At 68.0% G+C, this 19,978-nt stretch overlaps 2 protein-coding genes across 2 annotated transcripts; one reads left to right on the forward strand and one right to left on the reverse strand.

The window, feature by feature from the left end:
* Positions 1 to 7: 7 nt before the first annotated feature.
* LOC141729278 (uncharacterized) lies at positions 8 to 19,782 on the reverse strand. The gene is made up of 43 exons (XM_074542187.1): positions 19,403 to 19,782; positions 18,601 to 18,921; positions 18,192 to 18,512; positions 17,815 to 18,117; positions 17,427 to 17,741; positions 16,938 to 17,306; positions 16,555 to 16,863; positions 16,096 to 16,467; positions 15,871 to 16,014; positions 15,632 to 15,727; positions 15,335 to 15,418; positions 14,959 to 15,099; positions 14,693 to 14,775; positions 13,505 to 14,049; positions 12,962 to 13,352; positions 12,734 to 12,833; positions 11,385 to 11,705; positions 10,976 to 11,296; positions 10,599 to 10,901; positions 10,211 to 10,525; positions 9,734 to 10,090; positions 9,351 to 9,659; positions 8,892 to 9,263; positions 8,667 to 8,810; positions 8,428 to 8,523; positions 8,131 to 8,214; positions 7,754 to 7,894; positions 7,488 to 7,570; positions 6,300 to 6,844; positions 5,757 to 6,147; positions 5,529 to 5,628; positions 4,180 to 4,500; positions 3,771 to 4,091; positions 3,394 to 3,696; positions 3,006 to 3,320; positions 2,488 to 2,871; positions 2,105 to 2,413; positions 1,646 to 2,017; positions 1,421 to 1,564; positions 1,182 to 1,277; positions 885 to 968; positions 508 to 648; positions 8 to 324 (listed from the first exon to the last, which is right to left on the reverse strand). Exons 1-43 carry the CDS (start codon positions 19,569 to 19,571, stop codon positions 209 to 211), a joined length of 10,851 nt encoding a protein of 3,616 aa, XP_074398288.1. The 5' UTR covers positions 19,572 to 19,782; the 3' UTR covers positions 8 to 208.
* LOC141729392 (ribonuclease inhibitor-like) lies at positions 13,438 to 14,333 on the forward strand. The gene is made up of 2 exons (XM_074543490.1): positions 13,438 to 13,736; positions 13,902 to 14,333. Exons 1-2 carry the CDS (start codon positions 13,453 to 13,455, stop codon positions 14,101 to 14,103), a joined length of 486 nt encoding a protein of 161 aa, XP_074399591.1. The 5' UTR covers positions 13,438 to 13,452; the 3' UTR covers positions 14,104 to 14,333.
* Positions 19,783 to 19,978: the final 196 nt, after the last annotated feature.

Here is a 19,978-nt window from a genome sequence, read left to right on the forward strand (position 1 = left end):
GAATGACTCTCTGACCAGTTTGGGTTTTAATAGGAAAAAAGGGAAAATCACACTGAAATCAAAGATAATCCCTGCACAGGAGCTCTTTTCCTGCAGCGCTGGACAGCGAGGGCTGACCTCTGTGGGCAGGGCCAGCCTTCCCTGGGGACAGGGCCCCACCACACAGCCACACACGTGTCCCCAGGGCTGTGGCATGGCCAGGACGTGTTCATGGCAACGTCCCCAGGGCGCTGCTGCCAACATCATCATAGTCCATGTGTCCAGGGGGCTGTTCCGAGGGCTCCCTGGTGGCTCCTGGGGGACCTGGAGGGGAGTAGATGCCACCTTGGGGACAGCACAGAAAGGTGCCTGAGGGGGCAGGCAGCTCCGTGTCCCCCTGACAGACCCCACCTGGGCTCTGGCCACAGCAGCCATGGATCTGCTGCTGGGGCCCTGCCCGCCCCCACAGCCAAAGCCTGCCATGGAGTGGCTCTGCACAGGGGACAGGGCAGCTGGGAGCCCTCTCACCTGTGGGCAGCACATAGATCCACCTCTGCCGTGCCACTCCCTCGGAGATGTCCCCAGTGCTGGCAGTGGGGGGCTCCTGGGCCACATCCAGGACATCGTCGTAGCCATCCGGGGGTCCTTGCTCGGGCCGGGCAGGGGGATCTGGGAAAAGCACAGGGGTCCATGGCAGTGACCAGCGGCCCTGGCAGGGCTCAGGCTGGGCCACCCCCTCCAGCCTTTCCATTTCGGCACGAGCTGGAGGCCCTTGTGTCCCACAGGGACAGAAAATTTTTCAGTGCATATGAGTAAGAGAGGAGATTTGTGTCCTCAGGCCTCCCCAGCGTGGGTGTGTCCCTGTCCCCAGCTTTCCCTGCTGGCCTCCTGCCCTGTGGCCATACCTGGGGCTGCCTCGGTGTCACTCCCCTCCACGCTGTCCCCAGTGTCATACGGCAGCTTCTTCACCCATTCCTCCAACAGGGAACCTGCAGGGCATAAACAGGGACTTGGGGGTGGCCTCAAGCGGCACCGCCAGTGACAGAACCTCACACCGCAGAGTGGGGCTGCTCTGGGACCCAGGGACACCCACAGGCCATGGCCAGGAGCCCCTGCTGGGCCACCAGGAGCCACAGCTGCCCTGGGGCTCTCAGGCAGAGCCTTCACTGCAGGCACAGCTGGGGCACAAGGGCTGCACCCACCTGGGGGAGTGGGCACCTCCTGGTACTCGGGCATGGCTTTGTAATCCAGCTCCTCGTAGACAGCGTTGGAGAGGGCATCTGCAGCTCTGCCAGGGTCTGCAAGGAGATGCAGCACTTACCTGGGGCCCTGGGCACTCTGGGGGCACCGGGATCACCCCTGGCCCCCTTCTGAGCTGTTCTGCAGGGCTGGGGTCCCTGGATCCCCCAAACGAGATCTGTCCCCACCCACCGGGACCCACCTCGGCGCCGGGCACGGGCACGGCACAGCAGCAGGGCCAGGGCACCCAGGGACAGGCACAGCAGCGTCCCCAGCACCACGCACAGCACAGTGGGCACGGGCACAGACCCCACGGTCACTGCCCGGGGCCGCCTTCTGGGGACACCTGTGGGGACACAGGCAGGCAGTGAGGCCAGGGGGAGTTCAGCCAGCCTGCTCTGGGGGATGCAGGCACGGGCAGAGCTACCTGTGCTGGTGGCACCCTCCGGATATGGGGTAGTGTGTCCCTCAGTGGTGCCATCACTGTGCTCCTCACACTCCACATGGGCGTGCTCGTCCGTGCCACAACTCTGCAGGTGCCAGGGTGCCGAGGGGCACTGCCAGAGCGAGCGGGCCCCGTCCTCACAGCCCACCCAGGCCAGCCAGGCCTCGCTCGGCTCCTGGGCGGAGACAGCTCTGAGCCAGCCCCGGTGTCCACAGCCCAGCTGGCGGCAGACGGTGCCGGCGGTGCCATCGCTGGTGCCGTTGGCGCAAACGCGGCCCCAGGTGCCGTTGTAGGAGACCTCCAGGAAGCCCCGGCAGCGCCCAGGGCCCCCTGCCAGCCGCACGGAGAGCTGCTCTGCAAGGGGGGCAGCGGGGTCACGGCACGGCCAGGAACCCCCCGGCGCCTCTGCCGGGCCCCGATCCGGGGCTGCCCCGCACTGACCTGAGCACACGGCCCCTGCCCCGCCGCCGCGCCCGCACTCGCGCCGTTCCGTGCGCCCGCACTCCCACAGAGACTCCTCGGAGCCGGAGCAGTCGGGGCTGTACGGCCACAGCGGCCCCGGGCCGGCACCCAAGCGCGCCCAGCCCGGGGCCTGCAGCGCCGTGCCACAGCCCAGCTCCCGGCACACAACGGCCGCGTCCTGCAGCTCCCAGCCTTCCTGGCACACCCAGCTCCAGCTGCCACCGGAATAGACCTCCACACGCCCGGCACAGCGCCCAGAGCTCCCCACCAGCCTCACCCGCAGGCTGCCTGTGGGCACGGAAGGAGTGGGCTGGGGTGGCTGCTTGGGGCACCGGCACTGCCAGCCCTTCCGGGACACCCACCTGAGCAGACAATAATTATCTCTTCAAGGCTGCTGTTCGCCGCAGGACCCATTCCTGAGACATCACCCATCTCCTCCAGCTGGTTATCCATCTCCTCAGGGCTGCTGGTCAGTGCAGAGCCCATGCCCAAAATACTGTCCATCTCTTCAGTAATGATGTCCACCTCGCTGCGGCTGCTGCTCAATACAGGAGCCGTACCCAAGGCAGTGTAAACGTCCTTGGGAAGGCCACAGCCCAGCACCGCACACACCATGTACACATCCCATAACTTCCACTGCTCCAGAGGCACACGGCGCCAGGCTGGGCTGGTTATGCTCTCCTCCAGCCGCCCATCACAGAAGCTCTGACCATCCACCAGCCTCAGGGACGTGATGAAGTCAACACCTGCAGAATCAACAGCAGAGCCATGGGGCTGTAGCACCTGACTCAACACTCCACTTCAGTCCAAAATATCTGCTCAAAATTCTTAACAGGGTCCCGAAAGCCCTTAAGGCTCCACACAGAGCACCCGTACCCACCTGAGCAGTTGACGGCGGCGGCGTTCCCGGGGGCACAGGGCGGCTTCCCCAGCACGGCCACGGGGCACTGGCCCGGGTGCCGCTCGCTCCCGCTGCAGCCGAAGGCGTCCGGCCGCAGCGGCCCCTCCCCGCTGCCGAAGGAGCCTCCCGGCAGCACGCTGAGGGCGCGGCCGCAGCCCAGGTGGCGGCACAGGACGTGCGCATCGGCCAGGTCCCACTCGCTGGCGCACACGGAGCCCCACGTCCCCCTCGCTGCCACCTCCACTCGCCCGGAGCATCCCGAGCTGCCGTTCCCCAGCCGGAAGCCCGTGTAGGCTGCCACAGGAACATCCTTGTGAGCACTGGTGGTGCCGGGACCCCAACTGCCCCCGCTGTCCCCGACACTTACAGGAGCAGATGACGCTGCCAGGGCCGCTGCAGCTCTGGCTCTGGGCCGGACGCCGGGCACAGGCGCTGAGGCGGGGCTCGGTGCCCTTGCACTGGAAGCCCCCGTCCCAGAGCGATCCCGACACTGCCCCAAAACGGCCACTGCCGGCGATGGCGATCACCTCACCGCAGCCCAGCTCCCTGCACACCACCTGGGCCACCTTCATGTCCACACGATCCTCACACACACCGACCCAGGCACGGCCCTGACGCACCTCCAGCCGCCCGGCACAGGATCCATCGCCACCAACCAGCCGGGAAAAGCCTGTGGGAGCAGTGCAGGGCCAGTGACAAAGGGATGTGCATGAACAGCCTCAAGCCCCCACGCCCAACTCCTACCTTGGCAGACAACGGCGGAATTCAATCCATGGATGCTGCTGTTATAGGGTCCCCAGCCACGGATCTCGCAGTCCCAGAGCGTGGCCTCGTCCCCTCTGCAGTCCACCAGGGCCAGGCTGACCAGCCCGTCCCCGACGCCAAAGCGCTCGTGGGTGTAGTAGGCAGCAGAAGCCGAGCCACAACCCAGCTGCTGGCAAACCACCTCGGCGTCCTCCATGTCCCAGCTGTCGTCTCCCACTGTGCCCCAGTGGCCCTGCAGCTTCACCTCCACCCTCCCGGCACAGGGACTGCCGCCGCCCGCCAGCCTCAGCTCCACGGCATCTGCACAGGGGCACCGGCACGGCTCACACCAGCCCGCGGTGCCCCAGCGCAAGGCGGCTGTGCCAGCACGGCCAGCGTGTCCCCTCACCTGTGCAGGTCACCCCCACATCCCACTCGTGGCCGCAGAAATGCCGTCCCCATCCGAAGTTAGGACACTGCTCCAGCGCATCCTCGGTGCCACGGCAGAAGAAGGGTTGCAGCCAGATCTGCCCACTGCCCGGCCCGAACGGGGCGTGCAGGGACGCCCTGGCCACCCGGCCGCAGCCCAGCTGCCGGCACACCACCACGGCCCAGCGAGCCTCCCAGTCGAAGTCGAAGGCGCACACGGAGCCCCACTCACCGCCGTGCTTCACCTCCACGCGCCCGGCACAGCGCCCGCCGCCGCCCACCAGACGCAGCTCCCCGGAGCCTGCGGCACGGAGGCTGCTGAGCCGGGCCCGCCGCCGCCGCGGGCCCCGCTGCCGCCCGCCCGACACTCACCCTCGCACAGCCGCACCCACACGAGCAGCCCCAGAGCCAGCAGCGGCCCCATGGCCAGCGGCCCCAGCCAGCGCGGCCAGGGCACCTCTGCCAGCGCCCGAGCCAATGCACGCTGCAGCAGCAGCACCGGGGGCAGCAGCCTTTATCAGCCGCCCCATCTCCCGGCCGCGGGGCCGTGGCCTCCAATAACCTGCTCCGTGCCCAAATATGAGCTTCGCCTGCGCCTCTGCCGTCACACACCTCGCCACAGTGGGCTGCCACCCGGATGTCCCCGGGGGGAGACAGCCCCCCCATCAGCACCTGCCCTGCTCGGGCCCCTCCCGCATCCCCCGGGGCTCCAACGCTGCTGCTGCTGCTGCTGCAGCCTGCCCAGAGCCCCCCTGATGGGGAGCACGGGCTCCAGCCCACATCCTACCGACAGCATCCACAGAGCCACTTCTAGGCAAGGCACCTGCAAAGCTCAAAGGCCCACGCTCGGGGCGCTCCCCTCCCGGCTGCTCGGAGCCCCCGGGGGGGTGGCAGCAGCCCCCGGCTCTCGGCGGGGCTGCCAGCTGCCCGGTCCCTCGCGGCGGCGCTGCCACATGGCGCTGCTGCCGCAGCTGCGGCCCCGCGCTCGCCTCGCCCCAGGGCAGGAAGGAGGCGGTCACCCCCCGGCGGCTCCCGGCCTCGCCAGCGACCGCACGCTCCTCCCGACACCTGCGCTGCCGCCGACAGCGCCGCGTCTCCGCCGCCCCGGCCCCGCCGCCCCGGGCCCCTGCAGCCCGCCAGCCGCGCACGGCGGGAAACGCCCCGGGCTCACCCTTCACAGGACTCTCCGGCAGCGCGTTCCCTACGCAGCGATCCGCTTGCGCCGATGGCTCTGACACCCATTCACAGCTGCGGCTCCACTGATCCCCGCTGGCCCCAGAAGTTCCCCAAACACCCACGGCCACACACTCAGAACCCACATTTCCTCACCAGTTCCACTCCAGCTTTCCCATGGCACATCCGCGGGTGGCTCCCTCTCTAAATCCGAGTGCCGCTGCCTCAGGAACACAGAAACAGCCCCAGCTGCTGCCTGCCAGGATTGGCCCAGGCAAAGGAAGAGGGCTTTGAGCCTTTCACATTCCAAGCGCAAAAAGTCCACTCTAAATTGTCTCTTCCTCCCGATCTTCCTCTCCCGCTGTCTCTCTCAGTGTCCCTCACCTGGCCGGGATCTCGCTCTCCCCCACCCTTTGTTATGCGAACGATCGGCACCTCCCGCAGTCTCGTCCCGGGCTCCCGCGCAGAGCAAACGGAGCCGCTGGAACTGCAGCTGCTGCCCACGCACCGGCAGCGCAGCCATTGCTGCCCGGCACCACGTCCCGGTCCCTCGCAGTGCGGCGGCGGCAGGAGCTGCCCTGCCCCATCCCCCCGCGCTGCCGGGCCCTGCGGCACCGGGCCCTGCGGCACCGGGCCCTGTCCGGGCCTGCTCCGCTCACACACGCACGCACCGCACGGAGCCCGCACCGGGCCGGCTGGGCCGGGCCACCCGCACAGGAGGGCACTGCCTGCGTGGGTGGCTGCCTGCTGGCCCGGCCACAGCGGAACAGGAGATCTCCGAGGGCACGGACACATCTCGGGGCCCTGAGGAGACTCTGAGGGCTCTTACCGACGCTTCTCATTGGGCTGCGGGATTGCCGCCTCAGCAGCCCCTGATGCTGCTCCTGCTGCTGCTGAGCACCTCAGCCACTGCTCCGCCCTTCCCACCTGGAGCAGCTCAGCGAGCAGAGGCCAAAGCCCTCCTTCCCTGTTTCCCTCGCTCCCACAGGCTGGGCAGCTGCCGGCTGGCGGGCACCTCCTGCCCGGCCCTGGCTGCGCGGCTGCTGCAGGGGCCCCGTCTCAGCTGCCTGGACCTGAGCGACATCGAGCTGCGAGCCCAGGGCGTCCTGCAGCTCTGCCAGCAGCTCCGGCATCCCGCCTGCCCGCTGAGGAGCCTGGGGTGAGTCAGGGCCCTGTCCCGGCCCCTTCCATGCCCGGAATGCCCGAGCCGGGCAGCGGAGGCCGCGGGACAGGCAGGGCCGCACCGGCACCGCGGCCGCTGCAGCACCTCCCTCCCCACAAGCTCCAACACCTTCTCCTCTGCTCCTGCCTCCTCCGCGCCCAGGCTGAGCACGGACGGATTCAGCCAGGCCCTGCTGCAGGAACTGGACGCCCTCCGGGCCCTGCAGCCCGGCCTGAACATCGGGAACCTCCTGGAGCACGACGTGCCGCAGGCCGGGGCCATGGCCCGGCTGCCCTGCCACCGCGGGGTGCTGCCGGGGGGCAGGAAGGCGCTGCCCTCCTTCAGGAGACCTCCCATCCTTTAGGAACATCCTTCCAACAACCAGAGCCACTCCTGGCCCGGCTCTCTGTGCTGAGAGTGGGCTGAATGTGCCCCACCCTCGGGGCAGAGGGAGGAGATCCTGCTGCATCTGCGGGGCAGGATCTGGGTCCTGTCCCCTCCCTTTTGTCCTCGTTGTTGCTGCCAGCAGTTGCATGCATTTGGCAGTGACAAATAAAGACCCGGCAATCCCACAAATCTCCTGGGCTATTCACCCTCAGCCCACCATTCCCAGGGATGTCTCTGTGGTTCCCGTTCCTACCCTGAATCCCCAATGAATGGTTGATACACCCTTTATAGAGGTACCCATGCCAAAATGAGGTTCCTGGTCTGGGAATGACTCTCTGACCAGTTTGGGTTTTAATAGGAAAAAAGGGAAAATCACACTGAAATCAAAGATAATCCCTGCACAGGAGCTCTTTTCCTGCAGCGCTGGACAGCGAGGGCTGACCTCTGTGGGCAGGGCCAGCCTTCCCTGGGGACAGGGCCCCACCACACAGCCACACACGTGTCCCCAGGGCTGTGGCATGGCCAGGACGTGTTCATGGCAACGTCCCCAGGGCGCTGCTGCCAACATCATCATAGTCCATGTGTCCAGGGGGCTGTTCCGAGGGCTCCCTGGTGGCTCCTGGGGGACCTGGAGGGGAGTAGATGCCACCTTGGGGACAGCACAGAAAGGTGCCTGAGGGGGCAGGCAGCTCCGTGTCCCCCTGACAGACCCCACCTGGGCTCTGGCCACAGCAGCCATGGATCTGCTGCTGGGGCCCTGCCCGCCCCCACAGCCAAAGCCTGCCATGGAGTGGCTCTGCACAGGGGACAGGGCAGCTGGGAGCCCTCTCACCTGTGGGCAGCACATAGATCCACCTCTGCCGTGCCACTCCCTCGGAGATGTCCCCAGTGCTGGCAGTGGGGGGCTCCTGGGCCACATCCAGGACATCGTCGTAGCCATCCGGGGGTCCTTGCTCGGGCCGGGCAGGGGGATCTGGGAAAAGCACAGGGGTCCATGGCAGTGACCAGCGGCCCTGGCAGGGCTCAGGCTGGGCCACCCCCTCCAGCCTTTCCATTTCGGCACGAGCTGGAGGCCCTTGTGTCCCACAGGGACAGAAAATTTTTCAGTGCATATGAGTAAGAGAGGAGATTTGTGTCCTCAGGCCTCCCCAGCGTGGGTGTGTCCCTGTTCCCAGCTGTCCCTGCTGGCCTCCTGCCCTGTGGCCCTACCTGGGACTGCCTCGGTGTCACTCCCCTCCACGCTGTCCCCGGTGTCATACGGCATCTTCTTCACCCATCCCTCCAACAGGGAACCTGCAGGGCATAAACAGGGACTTGGGGGTGACCTCAAGCGGCACCGACGGTGACAGAACCTCACACCGCAGAGCGGGGCTGCTCTGGGACCCAGGGACACCCACAGGCCATGGCCAGGAGCCCCTGCTGGGCCACCAGGAGCCACAGCTGCCCTGGGGCTCTCAGGCAGAGCCTTCACTGCAGGCACAGCTGGGGCACAAGGGCTGCACCCACCTGGGGGAGTGGGCACCTCCTGGTACTCGGGCATGGCTTTGTAATCCAGCTCCTCGTAGACAGCATTGGAGAGGGCATCTGCAGCTCTGCCAGGGCCTGCAAAAAGAGGCAGCACTTACCTGGGGCCCTGGGCACTCTGGGGGCACCGGGATCACCCCTGGCCCCCTTCTGAGCTGTTCTGCAGGGCTGGGGTCCCTGGATCCCCCAAACGAGATCTGTCCCCACCCACCGGGACCCACCTCGGCGCCGGGCACGGGCACGGCACAGCAGCAGGGCCAGGGCACCCAGGGACAGGCACAGCAGCGTCCCCAGCACCACGCACAGCACAGTGGGCACGGGCACAGACCCCACGGTCACTGCCCGGGGCCGCCTTCTGGGGACACCTGTGGGGACACAGGCAGGCAGTGAGGCCAGGGGGAGTTCAGCCAGCCTGCTCTGGGGGATGCAGGCACGGGCAGAGCTACCTGTGCTGGTGGCACCCTCCGGATATGGGGTAGTGTGTCCCTCAGTGGTGCCATCACTGTGCTCCTCACACTCCACATGGGCGTGCTCGTCCGTGCCACAACTCTGCAGGTGCCAGGGTGCCGAGGGGCACTGCCAGAGCGAGCGGGCCCCGTCCTCACAGCCCACCCAGGCCAGCCAGGCCTCGCTCGGCTCCTGGGCGGAGACAGCTCTGAGCCAGCCCCGGTGTCCACAGCCCAGCTGGCGGCAGACGGTGCCGGCGGTGCCATCGCTGGTGCCGTTGGCGCAAACGCGGCCCCAGGTGCCGTTGTAGGAGACCTCCAGGAAGCCCCGGCAGCGCCCAGGGCCCCCTGCCAGCCGCACGGAGAGCTGCTCTGCAAGGGAGGCAGCGGGGTCACGGCACGGCCAGGAACCCCCCGGCGCCTCTGCCGGGCCCCGATCCGGGGCTGCCCCGCACTGACCTGAGCACACGGCCCCTGCCCCGCCGCCGCGCCCGCACTCGCGCCGTTCCGTGCGCCCGCACTCCCACAGAGACTCCTCGGAGCCGGAGCAGTCGGGGCTGTACGGCCACAGCGGCCCCGGGCCGGCACCCAAGCGCGCCCAGCCCGGGGCCTGCAGCGCCGTGCCACAGCCCAGCTCCCGGCACACAACGGCCGCGTCCTGCAGCTCCCAGCCTTCCTGGCACACCCAGCTCCAGCTGCCACCGGAATAGACCTCCACACGCCCGGCACAGCGCCCAGAGCTCCCCACCAGCCTCACCCGCAGGCTGCCTGTGGGCACGAAAGGAGTGGGCTGGGGTGGCTTCTTGGGGCACCGGCACCGCCAGCACTTTCGGGAATCTCACCTGAGCAGACAAGGCAGGTCCCATGACGGTCGTCAGCTGTTGAAGTGGTCATATAATCATAATAATCGTCATCTACAATCCTACTGGGCAGATCAGTGGTCATCTGCTTAATGTCATTGATCACCGTTGTCAAGATCTGCCCGTCCTCACTGCTGATTTGCCACAGTTCGGATGTTCCACGGAAAGCTCTACTCTTCTCCAGTCCTCCACAGCCCATCTTCCAGCACACGTTGCTCAAATTCCGTATGAGCAAAACCTCTCCTGGCACACGGCGCCAGGCCCCGGAGCTTGTCTCCGACTCCAGAAAGCCTTCGCACCGGGTCTCACCCTTCACCAGCCGCAGGGACTCAACAGCGCCTGTAAAATGGCCGCACTGAGAACTTCATAAAAAAATAAGCGTGCATCATCGCAAACCATCTCCACTTTTGGGAGGATCCCAAAAGGCCTTAAGGCTCCACACAGAGCACCCGTACCCACCTGAGCAGTTGACGGCGGCGGCGTTCCCGGGGGCACAGGGCGGCTTCCCCAGCACGGCCACGGGGCACTGGCCCGGGTGCCGCTCGCTCCCGCTGCAGCCGAAGGCGTCCGGCCGCAGCGGCCCCTCCCCGCTGCCGAAGGAGCCTCCCGGCAGCACGCTGAGGGCGCGGCCGCAGCCCAGGTGGCGGCACAGGACGTGCGCATCGGCCAGGTCCCACTCGCTGGCGCACACGGAGCCCCACGTCCCCCTCGCTGCCACCTCCACTCGCCCGGAGCATCCCGAGCTGCCGTTCCCCAGCCGGAAGCCCGTGTAGGCTGCCACAGGAACAGCCTTGTGAGCACTGGTGGCGCCGGGACCCCAACTGCCCCCGCTGTCCCCGCCACTTACAGGAGCAGATGACGCTGCCAGGGCCGCTGCAGCCCTGGCTCTGGGCCGGACGCCGGGCACAGGCGCTGAGGCGGGGCTCGGTGCCATTGCACTGGAAGCCCCCGTCCCAGAGCGAGCCCAACACTGTCCCTAAACAGCCACTGCCGGCGATGGCGATCACCTCACCGCAGCCCAGCTCCCTGCACACCACCTGGGCCACCTTCATGTCCACACGATCCTCACACACACCGACCCAGGCACGGCCCTGACGCACCTCCAGCCGCCCGGCACAGGATCCATCGCCACCAACCAGCCGGGAAAAGCCTGTGGGAGCAGTGCAGGGCCAGTGACAAAGGGATGTGCATGAACAGCCTCAAGCCCCCACGCCCAACTCCTACCTTGGCAGACAACGCCAACGTCCGAGACATTGATACTGCTATTATAGGGTCCCCAGCCACGGATCTCGCAGTCCCAGAGCGTGGCCTCGTCCCCTCTGCAGTCCACCAGGGCCAGGCTGACCAGCCCGTCCCCGACGCCAAAGCGCTCGTGGGTGTAGTAGGCAGCGGAAGCCGAGCCACAGCCCAGCTGCTGGCAAACCACCTCGGCGTCCTCCATGTCCCAGCTGTCGTCTCCCACCGTGCCCCAGTGGCCCTGCAGCTTCACCTCCACCCTCCCGGCACAGGGACTGCCGCCGCCCGCCAGCCTCAGCTCCACGGCATCTGCACAGGGGCACCGGCACGGCTCACACCAGCCCGCGGTGCCCCAGCGCAAGGCGGCTGTGCCAGCACGGCCAGCGTGTCCCCTCACCTGTGCAGGTCACCCCCACATCCCACTCGTGGCCGCAGAAATGCCGTCCCCATCCGAAGTTAGGACACTGCTCCAGCGCATCCTCGGTGCCACGGCAGAAGAAGGGTTGCAGCCAGATCTGCCCACTGCCCGGCCCGAACGGGGCGTGCAGGGACGCCCTGGCCACCCGGCCGCAGCCCAGCTGCCGGCACACCACCACGGCCCAGCGAGCCTCCCAGTCGAAGTCGAAGGCGCACACGGAGCCCCACTCACCGCCGTGCTTCACCTCCACGCGCCCGGCACAGCGCCCGCCGCCGCCCACCAGACGCAGCTCCCCGGAGCCTGCGGCACGGAGGCTGCTGAGCCGGGCCCGCCGCCGCCGCGGGCCCCGCTGCCGCCCGCCCGACACTCACCCTCGCACAGCCGCACCCACACGAGCAGCCCCAGAGCCAGCAGCGGCCCCATGGCCAGCGGCCCCAGCCAGCGCGGCCAGGGCACCTCTGCCAGCGCCCGAGCCAATGCACGCTGCAGCAGCAGCACCGGGGGCAGCAGCCTTTATCAGCCGCCCCATCTCCCGGCCGCGGGGCCGTGGCCTCCAATAACCTGCTCCGTGCCCAAATATGAGCTTCGCCTGCGCCTCTGCCGTCACACACCTCGCCACAGTGGGCTGCCACCCGGATGTCCCCGGGGGGAGACAGCCCCCCCATCAGCACCTGCCCTGCTCGGGCCCCTCCCGCATCCCCCGGGGCTCCAACGCTGCTGCTGCTGCTGCTGCAGCCTGCCCAGAGCCCCCCTGATGGGGAGCACGGGCTCCAGCCCACATCCTACCGACAGCATCCACAGAGCCACTTCTAGGCAAGGCACCTGCAAAGCTCAAAGGCCCACGCTCGGGGCGCTCCCCTCCCGGCTGCTCGGAGCCCCCGGGGGGGTGGCAGCAGCCCCCGGCTCTCGGCGGGGCTGCCAGCTGCCCGGTCCCTCGCGGCGGCGCTGCCACATGGCGCTGCTGCCGCAGCTGCGGCCCCGCGCTCGCCTCGCCCCAGGGCAGGAAGGAGGCGGTCACCCCCCGGCGGCTCCCGGCCTCGCCAGCGACCGCACGCTCCTCCCGACACCTGCGCTGCCGCCGACAGCGCCGCGTCTCCGCCGCCCCGGCCCCGCCGCCCCGGGCCCCTGCAGCCCGCCAGCCGCGCACGGCGGGAAACGCCCCGGGCTCACCCTTCACAGGACTCTCCGGCAGCGCGTTCCCTACGCAGCGATCCGCTTGCGCCGATGGCTCTGACACCCATTCACAGCTGCGGCTCCACTGATCCCCGCTGGCCCCAGAAGTTCCCCAAACACCCACGGCCACACACTCAGAACCCACATTTCCTCACCAGTTCCACTCCAGCTTTCCCATGGCACATCCGCGGGTGGCTCCCTCTCTAAATCCGAGTGCCGCTGCCTCAGGAACACAGAAACAGCCCCAGCTGCTGCCTGCCAGGATTGGCCCAGGCAAAGGAAGAGGGCTTTGAGCCTTTCACATTCCAAGCGCAAAAAGTCCACTCTAAATTGTCTCTTCCTCCCGATCTTCCTCTCCCGCTGTCTCTCTCAGTGTCCCTCACCTGGCCGGGATCTCGCTCTCCCCCACCCTTTGTTATGCGAACGATCGGCACCTCCCGCAGTCTCGTCCCGGGCTCCCGCGCAGAGCAAACGGAGCCGCTGGAACTGCAGCTGCTGCCCACGCACCGGCAGCGCAGCCATTGCTGCCCGGCACCACGTCCCGGTCCCTCGCAGTGCGGCGGCGGCAGGAGCTGCCCTGCCCCATCCCCCCGCGCTGCCGGGCCCTGCGGCACCGGGCCCTGCGGCACCGGGCCCTGTCCGGGCCTGCTCCGCTCACACACGCACGCACCGCACGGAGCCCGCACCGGGCCGGCTGGGCCGGGCCACCCGCACAGGAGGGCACTGCCTGCGTGGGTGGCTGCCTGCTGGCCCGGCCACAGCGGAACAGGAGATCTCCGAGGGCACGGACACATCTCGGGGCCCTGAGGAGACTCTGAGGGCTCTTACCGACGCTTCTCATTGGGCTGCGGGATTGCCGCCTCAGCAGCCCCTGATGCTGCTCCTGCTGCTGCTGAGCACCTCAGCCACTGCTCCGCCCTTCCCACCTGGAGCAGCTCAGCGAGCAGAGGCCAAAGCCCTCCTTCCCTGTTTCCCTCGCTCCCACAGGCTGGGCAGCTGCCGGCTGGCGGGCACCTCCTGCCCGGCCCTGGCTGCGCGGCTGCTGCAGGGGCCCCGTCTCAGCTGCCTGGACCTGAGCGACATCGAGCTGCGAGCCCAGGGCGTCCTGCAGCTCTGCCAGCAGCTCCGGCATCCCGCCTGCCCGCTGAGGAGCCTGGGGTGAGTCAGGGCCCTGTCCCGGCCCCTTCCATGCCCGGAATGCCCGAGCCGGGCAGCGGAGGCCGCGGGACAGGCAGGGCCGCACCGGCACCGCGGCCGCTGCAGCACCTCCCTCCCCACAAGCTCCAACACCTTCTCCTCTGCTCCTGCCTCCTCCGCGCCCAGGCTGAGCACGGACGGATTCAGCCAGGCCCTGCTGCAGGAACTGGACGCCCTCCGGGCCCTGCAGCCCGGCCTGAACATCGGGAACCTCCTGGAGCACGACGTGCCGCAGGCCGGGGCCATGGCCCGGCTGCCCTGCCACCGCGGGGTGCTGCCGGGGGGCAGGAAGGCGCTGCCCTCCTTCAGGAGACCTCCCATCCTTTAGGAACATCCTTCCAACAACCAGAGCCACTCCTGGCCCGGCTCTCTGTGCTGAGAGTGGGCTGAATGTGCCCCACCCTCGGGGCAGAGGGAGGAGATCCTGCTGCATCTGCGGGGCAGGATCTGGGTCCTGTCCCCTCCCTTTTGTCCTCGTTGTTGCTGCCAGCAGTTGCATGCATTTGGCAGTGACAAATAAAGACCCGGCAATCCCACAAATCTCCTGGGCTATTCACCCTCAGCCCACCATTCCCAGGGATGTCTCTGTGGTTCCCGTTCCTACCCTGAATCCCCAATGAATGGTTGATACACCCTTTATAGAGGTACCCATGCCAAAATGAGGTTCCTGGTCTGGGAATGACTCTCTGACCAGTTTGGGTTTTAATAGGATAAAAGGGAAAATCACACTGAAATCAAAGATAATCCCTGCACAGGAGCTCTTTTCCTGCAGCGCTGGACAGCGAGGGCTGACCTCTGTGGGCAGGGCCAGCCTTCCCTGGGGACAGGGCCCCACCACACAGCCACACACGTGTCCCCAGGGCTGTGGCATGGCCAGGACGTGTTCATGGCAACGTCCCCAGGGCGCTGCTGCCAACATCATCATAGTCCATGTGTCCAGGGGGCTGTTCCGAGGGCTCCCTGGTGGCTCCTGGGGGACCTGGAGGGGAGTAGATGCCACCTTGGGGACAGCACAGAAAGGTGCCTGAGGGGGCAGGCAGCTCCGTGTCCCCCTGACAGACCCCACCTGGGCTCTGGCCACAGCAGCCATGGATCTGCTGCTGGGGCCCTGCCCGCCCCCACAGCCAAAGCCTGCCATGGAGTGGCTCTGCACAGGGGACAGGGCAGCTGGGAGCCCTCTCACCTGTGGGCAGCACACAGATCCACCTCTGCCGTGACACTCCCTCAGAGATGTCCCCAGTGCTGGCAGCGGGGGGCTCCTGGGCCACATCCAGGACATCGTCGTAGCCATCCGGGGGTCCTTGCTCGGGCCGGGCAGGGGGATCTGGGAAAAGCACAGGGGTCCATGGCAGTGACCAGCGGCCCTGGCAGGGCTCAGGCTGGGCCACTCCCTCCAGCCTTTCCATTTTAGCAGGAGCTGGAGGCACTTGGGTCCCACAGGGACAGGTGATGTTTCAGTGCACACTAACAAGAGGGGGAAGTGTCCCCTCAGTCCCCACCAGCACAGGTGAGTCCCTGTCCCCAGATCTCCCTGCTGGGCTCCTGCCCTGTGGCCATACCTGGGGCTGCCTCGGTGTCACTCCCCTCCACGCTGTCCCCAGTGTCATACGGCATCTTCTTCACCCATCCCTCCAACAGGGAACCTGCAGGGCATAAACAGGGACTTGGGGGTGGCCTCAAGCGGCACCGACGGTGACAGAACCTCACACCACACAGCGGGGCTGCTCTGGGACCCAGGGACACCCACAGCCCATGGCCAGGAGCCCCTGCTGGGCCACCAGGAGCCACAGCTGCCCTGGGGCTCTCAGGCAGAGCCTTCACTGCAGGCACAGCTGGGGCACAAGGGCTGCACCCACCTGGGGGAGTGGGCACCTCCTGGTACTCGGGCATGGCTTTGTAATCCAGCTCCTCGTAGACAGCATTGGAGAGGGCATCTGCAGCTCTGCCAGGGCCTGCAAGGAGATGCAGCACTTACCTGGGGCCCTGGGCACTCTGAGGGCACCGGGATCACCCCTGGCCCCGTTCTGAGCTGTTCTGCAGGGCTGGGGTCCCTGGATCCCCCAAACGGGATCTGTCCCCACCCACCGGGACCCACCTCGGCGCCGGGCACGGGCACGGCACAGCAGCAGGGCCAGGGCACCCAGGGACAGGCACAGCAGCGTCCCCAGCACCACGCACAGCACAGTGGGCACGGGCACAGACCCCACGGTCACTGCCCGGGGCCGCCTTCTGGGGACACCTGTGGGGACACAGGCAGGCAGTGAGGCCAGGGGGAGTTCAGCCAGCCTGCTCTGGGGGATGCAGGCACGGGCAGAGCTACCTGTGCTGGTGGCACCCTCCGGATATGGGGTAGTGTGTCCCTCAGTGGTGCCATCACTGTGCTCCTCACACTCCACATGGGCGTGCTCGTCGGTGCCACAGCTCTGCAGGTGCCAGAGTGCCGAGGGGCACTGCCAGAGCAAGCGGGCCCCGTCCTCACAGCCCACCCAGGCCAGCCAGGCCTCGCTCGGCTCCTGGGCGGAGACAGCTCTGAGCCAGCCCCGGTGTCCACAGCCCAGCTGGCGGCAGACGGTGCCGGCGGTGCCATCGCTGGTACCGTTGGCGCACACGCGGCCCCAGGTGCCGTTGTAGGAGATCTCCAGGAAGCCCCGGCAGCGCCCAGGGCCCCCTGCCAGCCGCACGGAGAGCTGCTCTGCAAGGGGGGCAGCGGGGTCACGGCACGGCCAGGAACCCCCCGGCGCCTCTGCCGGGCCCCGATCCGGGACTGCCCCGCACTGACCTGAGCACACGGCCCCTGCCCCGCCGCCGCGCCCGCACTCGCGCCGTTCCGTGCGCCCGCACTCCCACAGAGACTCCTCGGAGCCGGAGCAGTCGGGGCTGTACGGCCACAGCGGCCCCGGGCCGGCACCCAAGCGCGCCCAGCCCGGGGCCTGCAGCGCCGTGCCACAGCCCAGCTCCCGGCACACAACGGCCGCGTCCTGCAGCTCCCAGCCTTCCTGGCACACCCAGCTCCAGCTGCCACCGGAATAGACCTCCACACGCCCGGCACAGCGCCCAGAGCTCCCCACCAACCTCACCTGCAGGCTGCCTGTGGGCACGGAAGGAGTGGGCTGGGGTGGCTGCTTGGGGCACCGGCACCGCCAGCCCTCTCAGGACACCCACCTGAGCAGACAAGGTAGGTCCCATGAGGGATGTCAGCTGGTGCAGTGGTCATGCCCCTGTAATCACTGTAAAAATAATCCTCACGTATGGTCCGAGTAGACAGATCAGTGGTCATCTGCTTAATGTCATTGATCACCGTTTGCAAGATTTTTCTCTCTCCCGAGTTGATATTCGCTAGGAAGGACTTCCCAGGGACACCCTGACTTTTCTCCAGTCCTCCACAGCCCAGATTCCAACACACGTTGCTCAAATTCCGTAGCAGCGAAAGCTCTCCTGGCACACGGCGCCAGGCCCCGGAGCTTGTCTCCGACTCCAGAAAGCCCTCGCACCGGGTCTCACCCTTCACCAGCCGCAGGGACTCAACAGCGCCTGTAAAATGGCCGCACTGAGAACTTCATAAAAAAATAAGCGTGCATCATCGCAAACCATCTCCACTTTTGGGAGGATCCCAAAAGGCCTTAAGGCTCCACACAGAGCACCCGTACCCACCTGAGCAGTTGACGGCGGCGGCGTTCCCGGGGGCACAGGGCGGCTTCCCCAGCACGGCCACGGGGCACTGGCCCGGGTGCCGCTCGCTCCCGCTGCAGCCGAAGGCGTCCGGCCGCAGCGGCCCCTCCCCGCTGCCGAAGGAGCCTCCCGGCAGCACGCTGAGGGCGCGGCCGCAGCCCAGGTGGCGGCACAGGACGTGCGCATCGGCCAGGTCCCACTCGCTGGCGCACACGGAGCCCCACGTCCCCCTCGCTGCCACCTCCACTCGCCCGGAGCATCCCGAGCTGCCGTTCCCCAGCCGGAAGCCCGTGTAGGCTGCCACAGGAACAGCCTTGTGAGCACTGGTGGTGCCGGGACCCCAACTGCCCCCGCTGTCCCCGACACTTACAGGAGCAGATGACGCTGCCAGGGCCGCTGCAGCTCTGGCTCTGGGCCGGACGCCGGGCACAGGCGCTGAGGCGGGGCTCGGTGCCCTTGCACTGGAAACCCCCGTCCCAGAGCGATCCCGACACTGCCCCAAAACGGCCACTGCCGGCGATGGCGATCACCTCACCGCAGCCCAGCTCCCTGCACACCACCTGGGCCACCTTCATGTCCACACGATCCTCACACACACCGACCCAGGCACGGCCCTGACGCACCTCCAGCCGCCCGGCACAGGATCCATCGCCACCAACCAGCCGGGAAAAGCCTGTGGGAGCAGTGCAGGGCCAGTGACAAAGGGATGTGCATGAACAGCCTCAAGTCCCCACGCCCAACTCCTACCTTGGCAGACAACGGCAGTGTCCAATCCATGGATGCTGCTGTTATAGGGTCCCCAGCCACGGATCTCGCAGTCCCAGAGCGTGGCCTCGTCCCCTCTGCAGTCCACCAGGGCCAGGCTGACCAGCCCGTCCCCGACGCCAAAGCGGTCACGGGCAGAGAAGGCGCCAGAAGCCGAACCACAGCCCAGCTGCTGGCAAACCACCTCGGCGTCCTCCATGTCCCAGCTGTCGTCTCCCACCGTGCCCCAGTGGCCCTGCAGCTTCACCTCCACCCTCCCGGCACAGGGACTGCTGCCGCCCGCCAGCCTCAGCTCCACGGCATCTGCACAGGGGCACCGGCACGGCTCACACCAGCCCGCGGTGCCCCAGCGCAAGGCGGCTGTGCCAGCACGGCCAGCGTGTCCCCTCACCTGTGCAGGTCACCCCCACATCCCACTCGTGGCCGCAGAAATGCCGTCCCCATCCGAAGTGTGAACAGCTCTTCAGCTCAACCTCGGTGCCGTTGCAGAAGAAGGGCTGCAGCCATATCCGCCCGCTGCCCGGCCCGAACGGGGCGTGCAGGGACGCCCTGGCCACCCGGCCGCAGCCCAGCTGCCGGCACACCACCACGGCCCAGCGAGCCTCCCAGTCGAAGTCGAAGGCGCACACGGAGCCCCACTCACCGCCGTGCTTCACCTCCACGCGCCCGGCACAGCGCCCGCCGCCGCCCACCAGACGCAGCTCCCCGGAGCCTGCGGCACGGAGGCTGCTGAGCCGGGCCCGCCGCCGCCGCGGGCCCCGCTGCCGCCCGCCCGACACTCACCCTCGCACAGCCGCACGCACGCGAGCAGCCCCAGAGCCAGCAGCGGCCCCATGGCCAGCGGCCCCAGCCAGCGCGGCCAGGGCACCTCTGCCAGCGCCCGAGCCAATGCACGCTGCAGCAGCAGCACCGGGGGCAGCAGCCTTTATCAGCCGCCCCATCTCCCGGCCGCGGGGCCGCGGCCTCCAATAACCTGCTCCGTGCCCAAATATGAGCTTCGCCTGCGCCTCTGCCGTCACACACCTCGCCACAGTGGGCTGCCACCCGGATGTCCCCGGGGGGAGACAGCCCCCCCACAGCACCTGCCCTGCGGGGCCCCTCCCGCATCCCCCGGGGCTCCAACGCTGCTGCTGCTGCTGCAGCCTGCCCAGAGCCCCCCTGATGGGGAGCATGGGCTCCAGCCCACATCCTACCGACAGCATCCACAGAGCCACTTCTAGGCAAGGCACCTGCAAAGCTCAAAGGCCCACGCTCGGGGCGCTCCCCTCCCGGCTGCTCGGAGCCCCCGGGGGGGGTGGCAGCAGCCCCCGGCTCTCGGCGGGGCTGCCAGCTGCCCGGTCCCTCGCGGCGGCGCTGCCACATGGCGGTGCTGCCGCAGCTGCGGCCCCGCGCTCGCCTCGCCCCAGGGCAGGAAGGAGGCGGTCACCCCCCGGCGGCTCCCGGCCTCGCCAGCGACCGCACGCTCCTCCCGACACCTGCGCTGCCGCCGACAGCGCCGCGTCTCCGCCGCCAGTTCTGCCCCGCGGTGATGCCACATTCCGGGGGGGCACAGAACCCACTTGATTTTGTGGGGACCCACCTGCGTTATCTTGGATCAAGCACCACCGAAAAACAAGGGGTGTAAGAGGGGGAGGCGGAGCTCTCTCGAGTTCTCGGCTGTGTGTGAGCGTGGCAGTGGGTCTGAGCCACTCCCAGCAGCGCTGAGCAGTGGCAGTGCCAGCAGAACAGCGCACTCCCTTACAGGGTCACTCCTGCAGCAGCGTAGTCAG

The sequence above is a fragment of the Zonotrichia albicollis genome, chromosome 6 (assembly GCF_047830755.1).
Source record: "Zonotrichia albicollis isolate bZonAlb1 chromosome 6, bZonAlb1.hap1, whole genome shotgun sequence".
NCBI lineage: Eukaryota > Metazoa > Chordata > Aves > Passeriformes > Passerellidae > Zonotrichia > Zonotrichia albicollis.

What these genes read in the sequence shown, in the direction of transcription:
- LOC141729392 (XM_074543490.1), top strand. Translation starts at nt 13,453, where the DNA reads ATGCTGCTCCTGCTGCTGCTGAGCACCTCAGCCACTGCTCCGCCCTTC. An exon ending in TGCCCGCTGAGGAGCCTGGG is followed by an intron (nt 13,737 to 13,901) that starts GTGAGTCAGGGC and finishes CTCCGCGCCCAG; the next exon opens with GCTGAGCACGGACGGATTCA.
- LOC141729278 (XM_074542187.1), bottom strand. Translation starts at nt 19,571, where the DNA reads ATGTGGCAGCGCCGCCGCGAGGGACCGGGCAGCTGGCAGCCCCGCCGA. An exon ending in TGGCAGCGTCATCTGCTCCT is followed by an intron (nt 17,742 to 17,814) that starts GTAAGTGTCGGG and finishes TTCCTGTGGCAG; the next exon opens with CCTACACGGGCTTCCGGCTG. An exon ending in GATCTGTGTGCTGCCCACAG is followed by an intron (nt 14,776 to 14,958) that starts GTGAGAGGGCTC and finishes GCTGTCCCCAAG; the next exon opens with GTGGCATCTACTCCCCTCCA.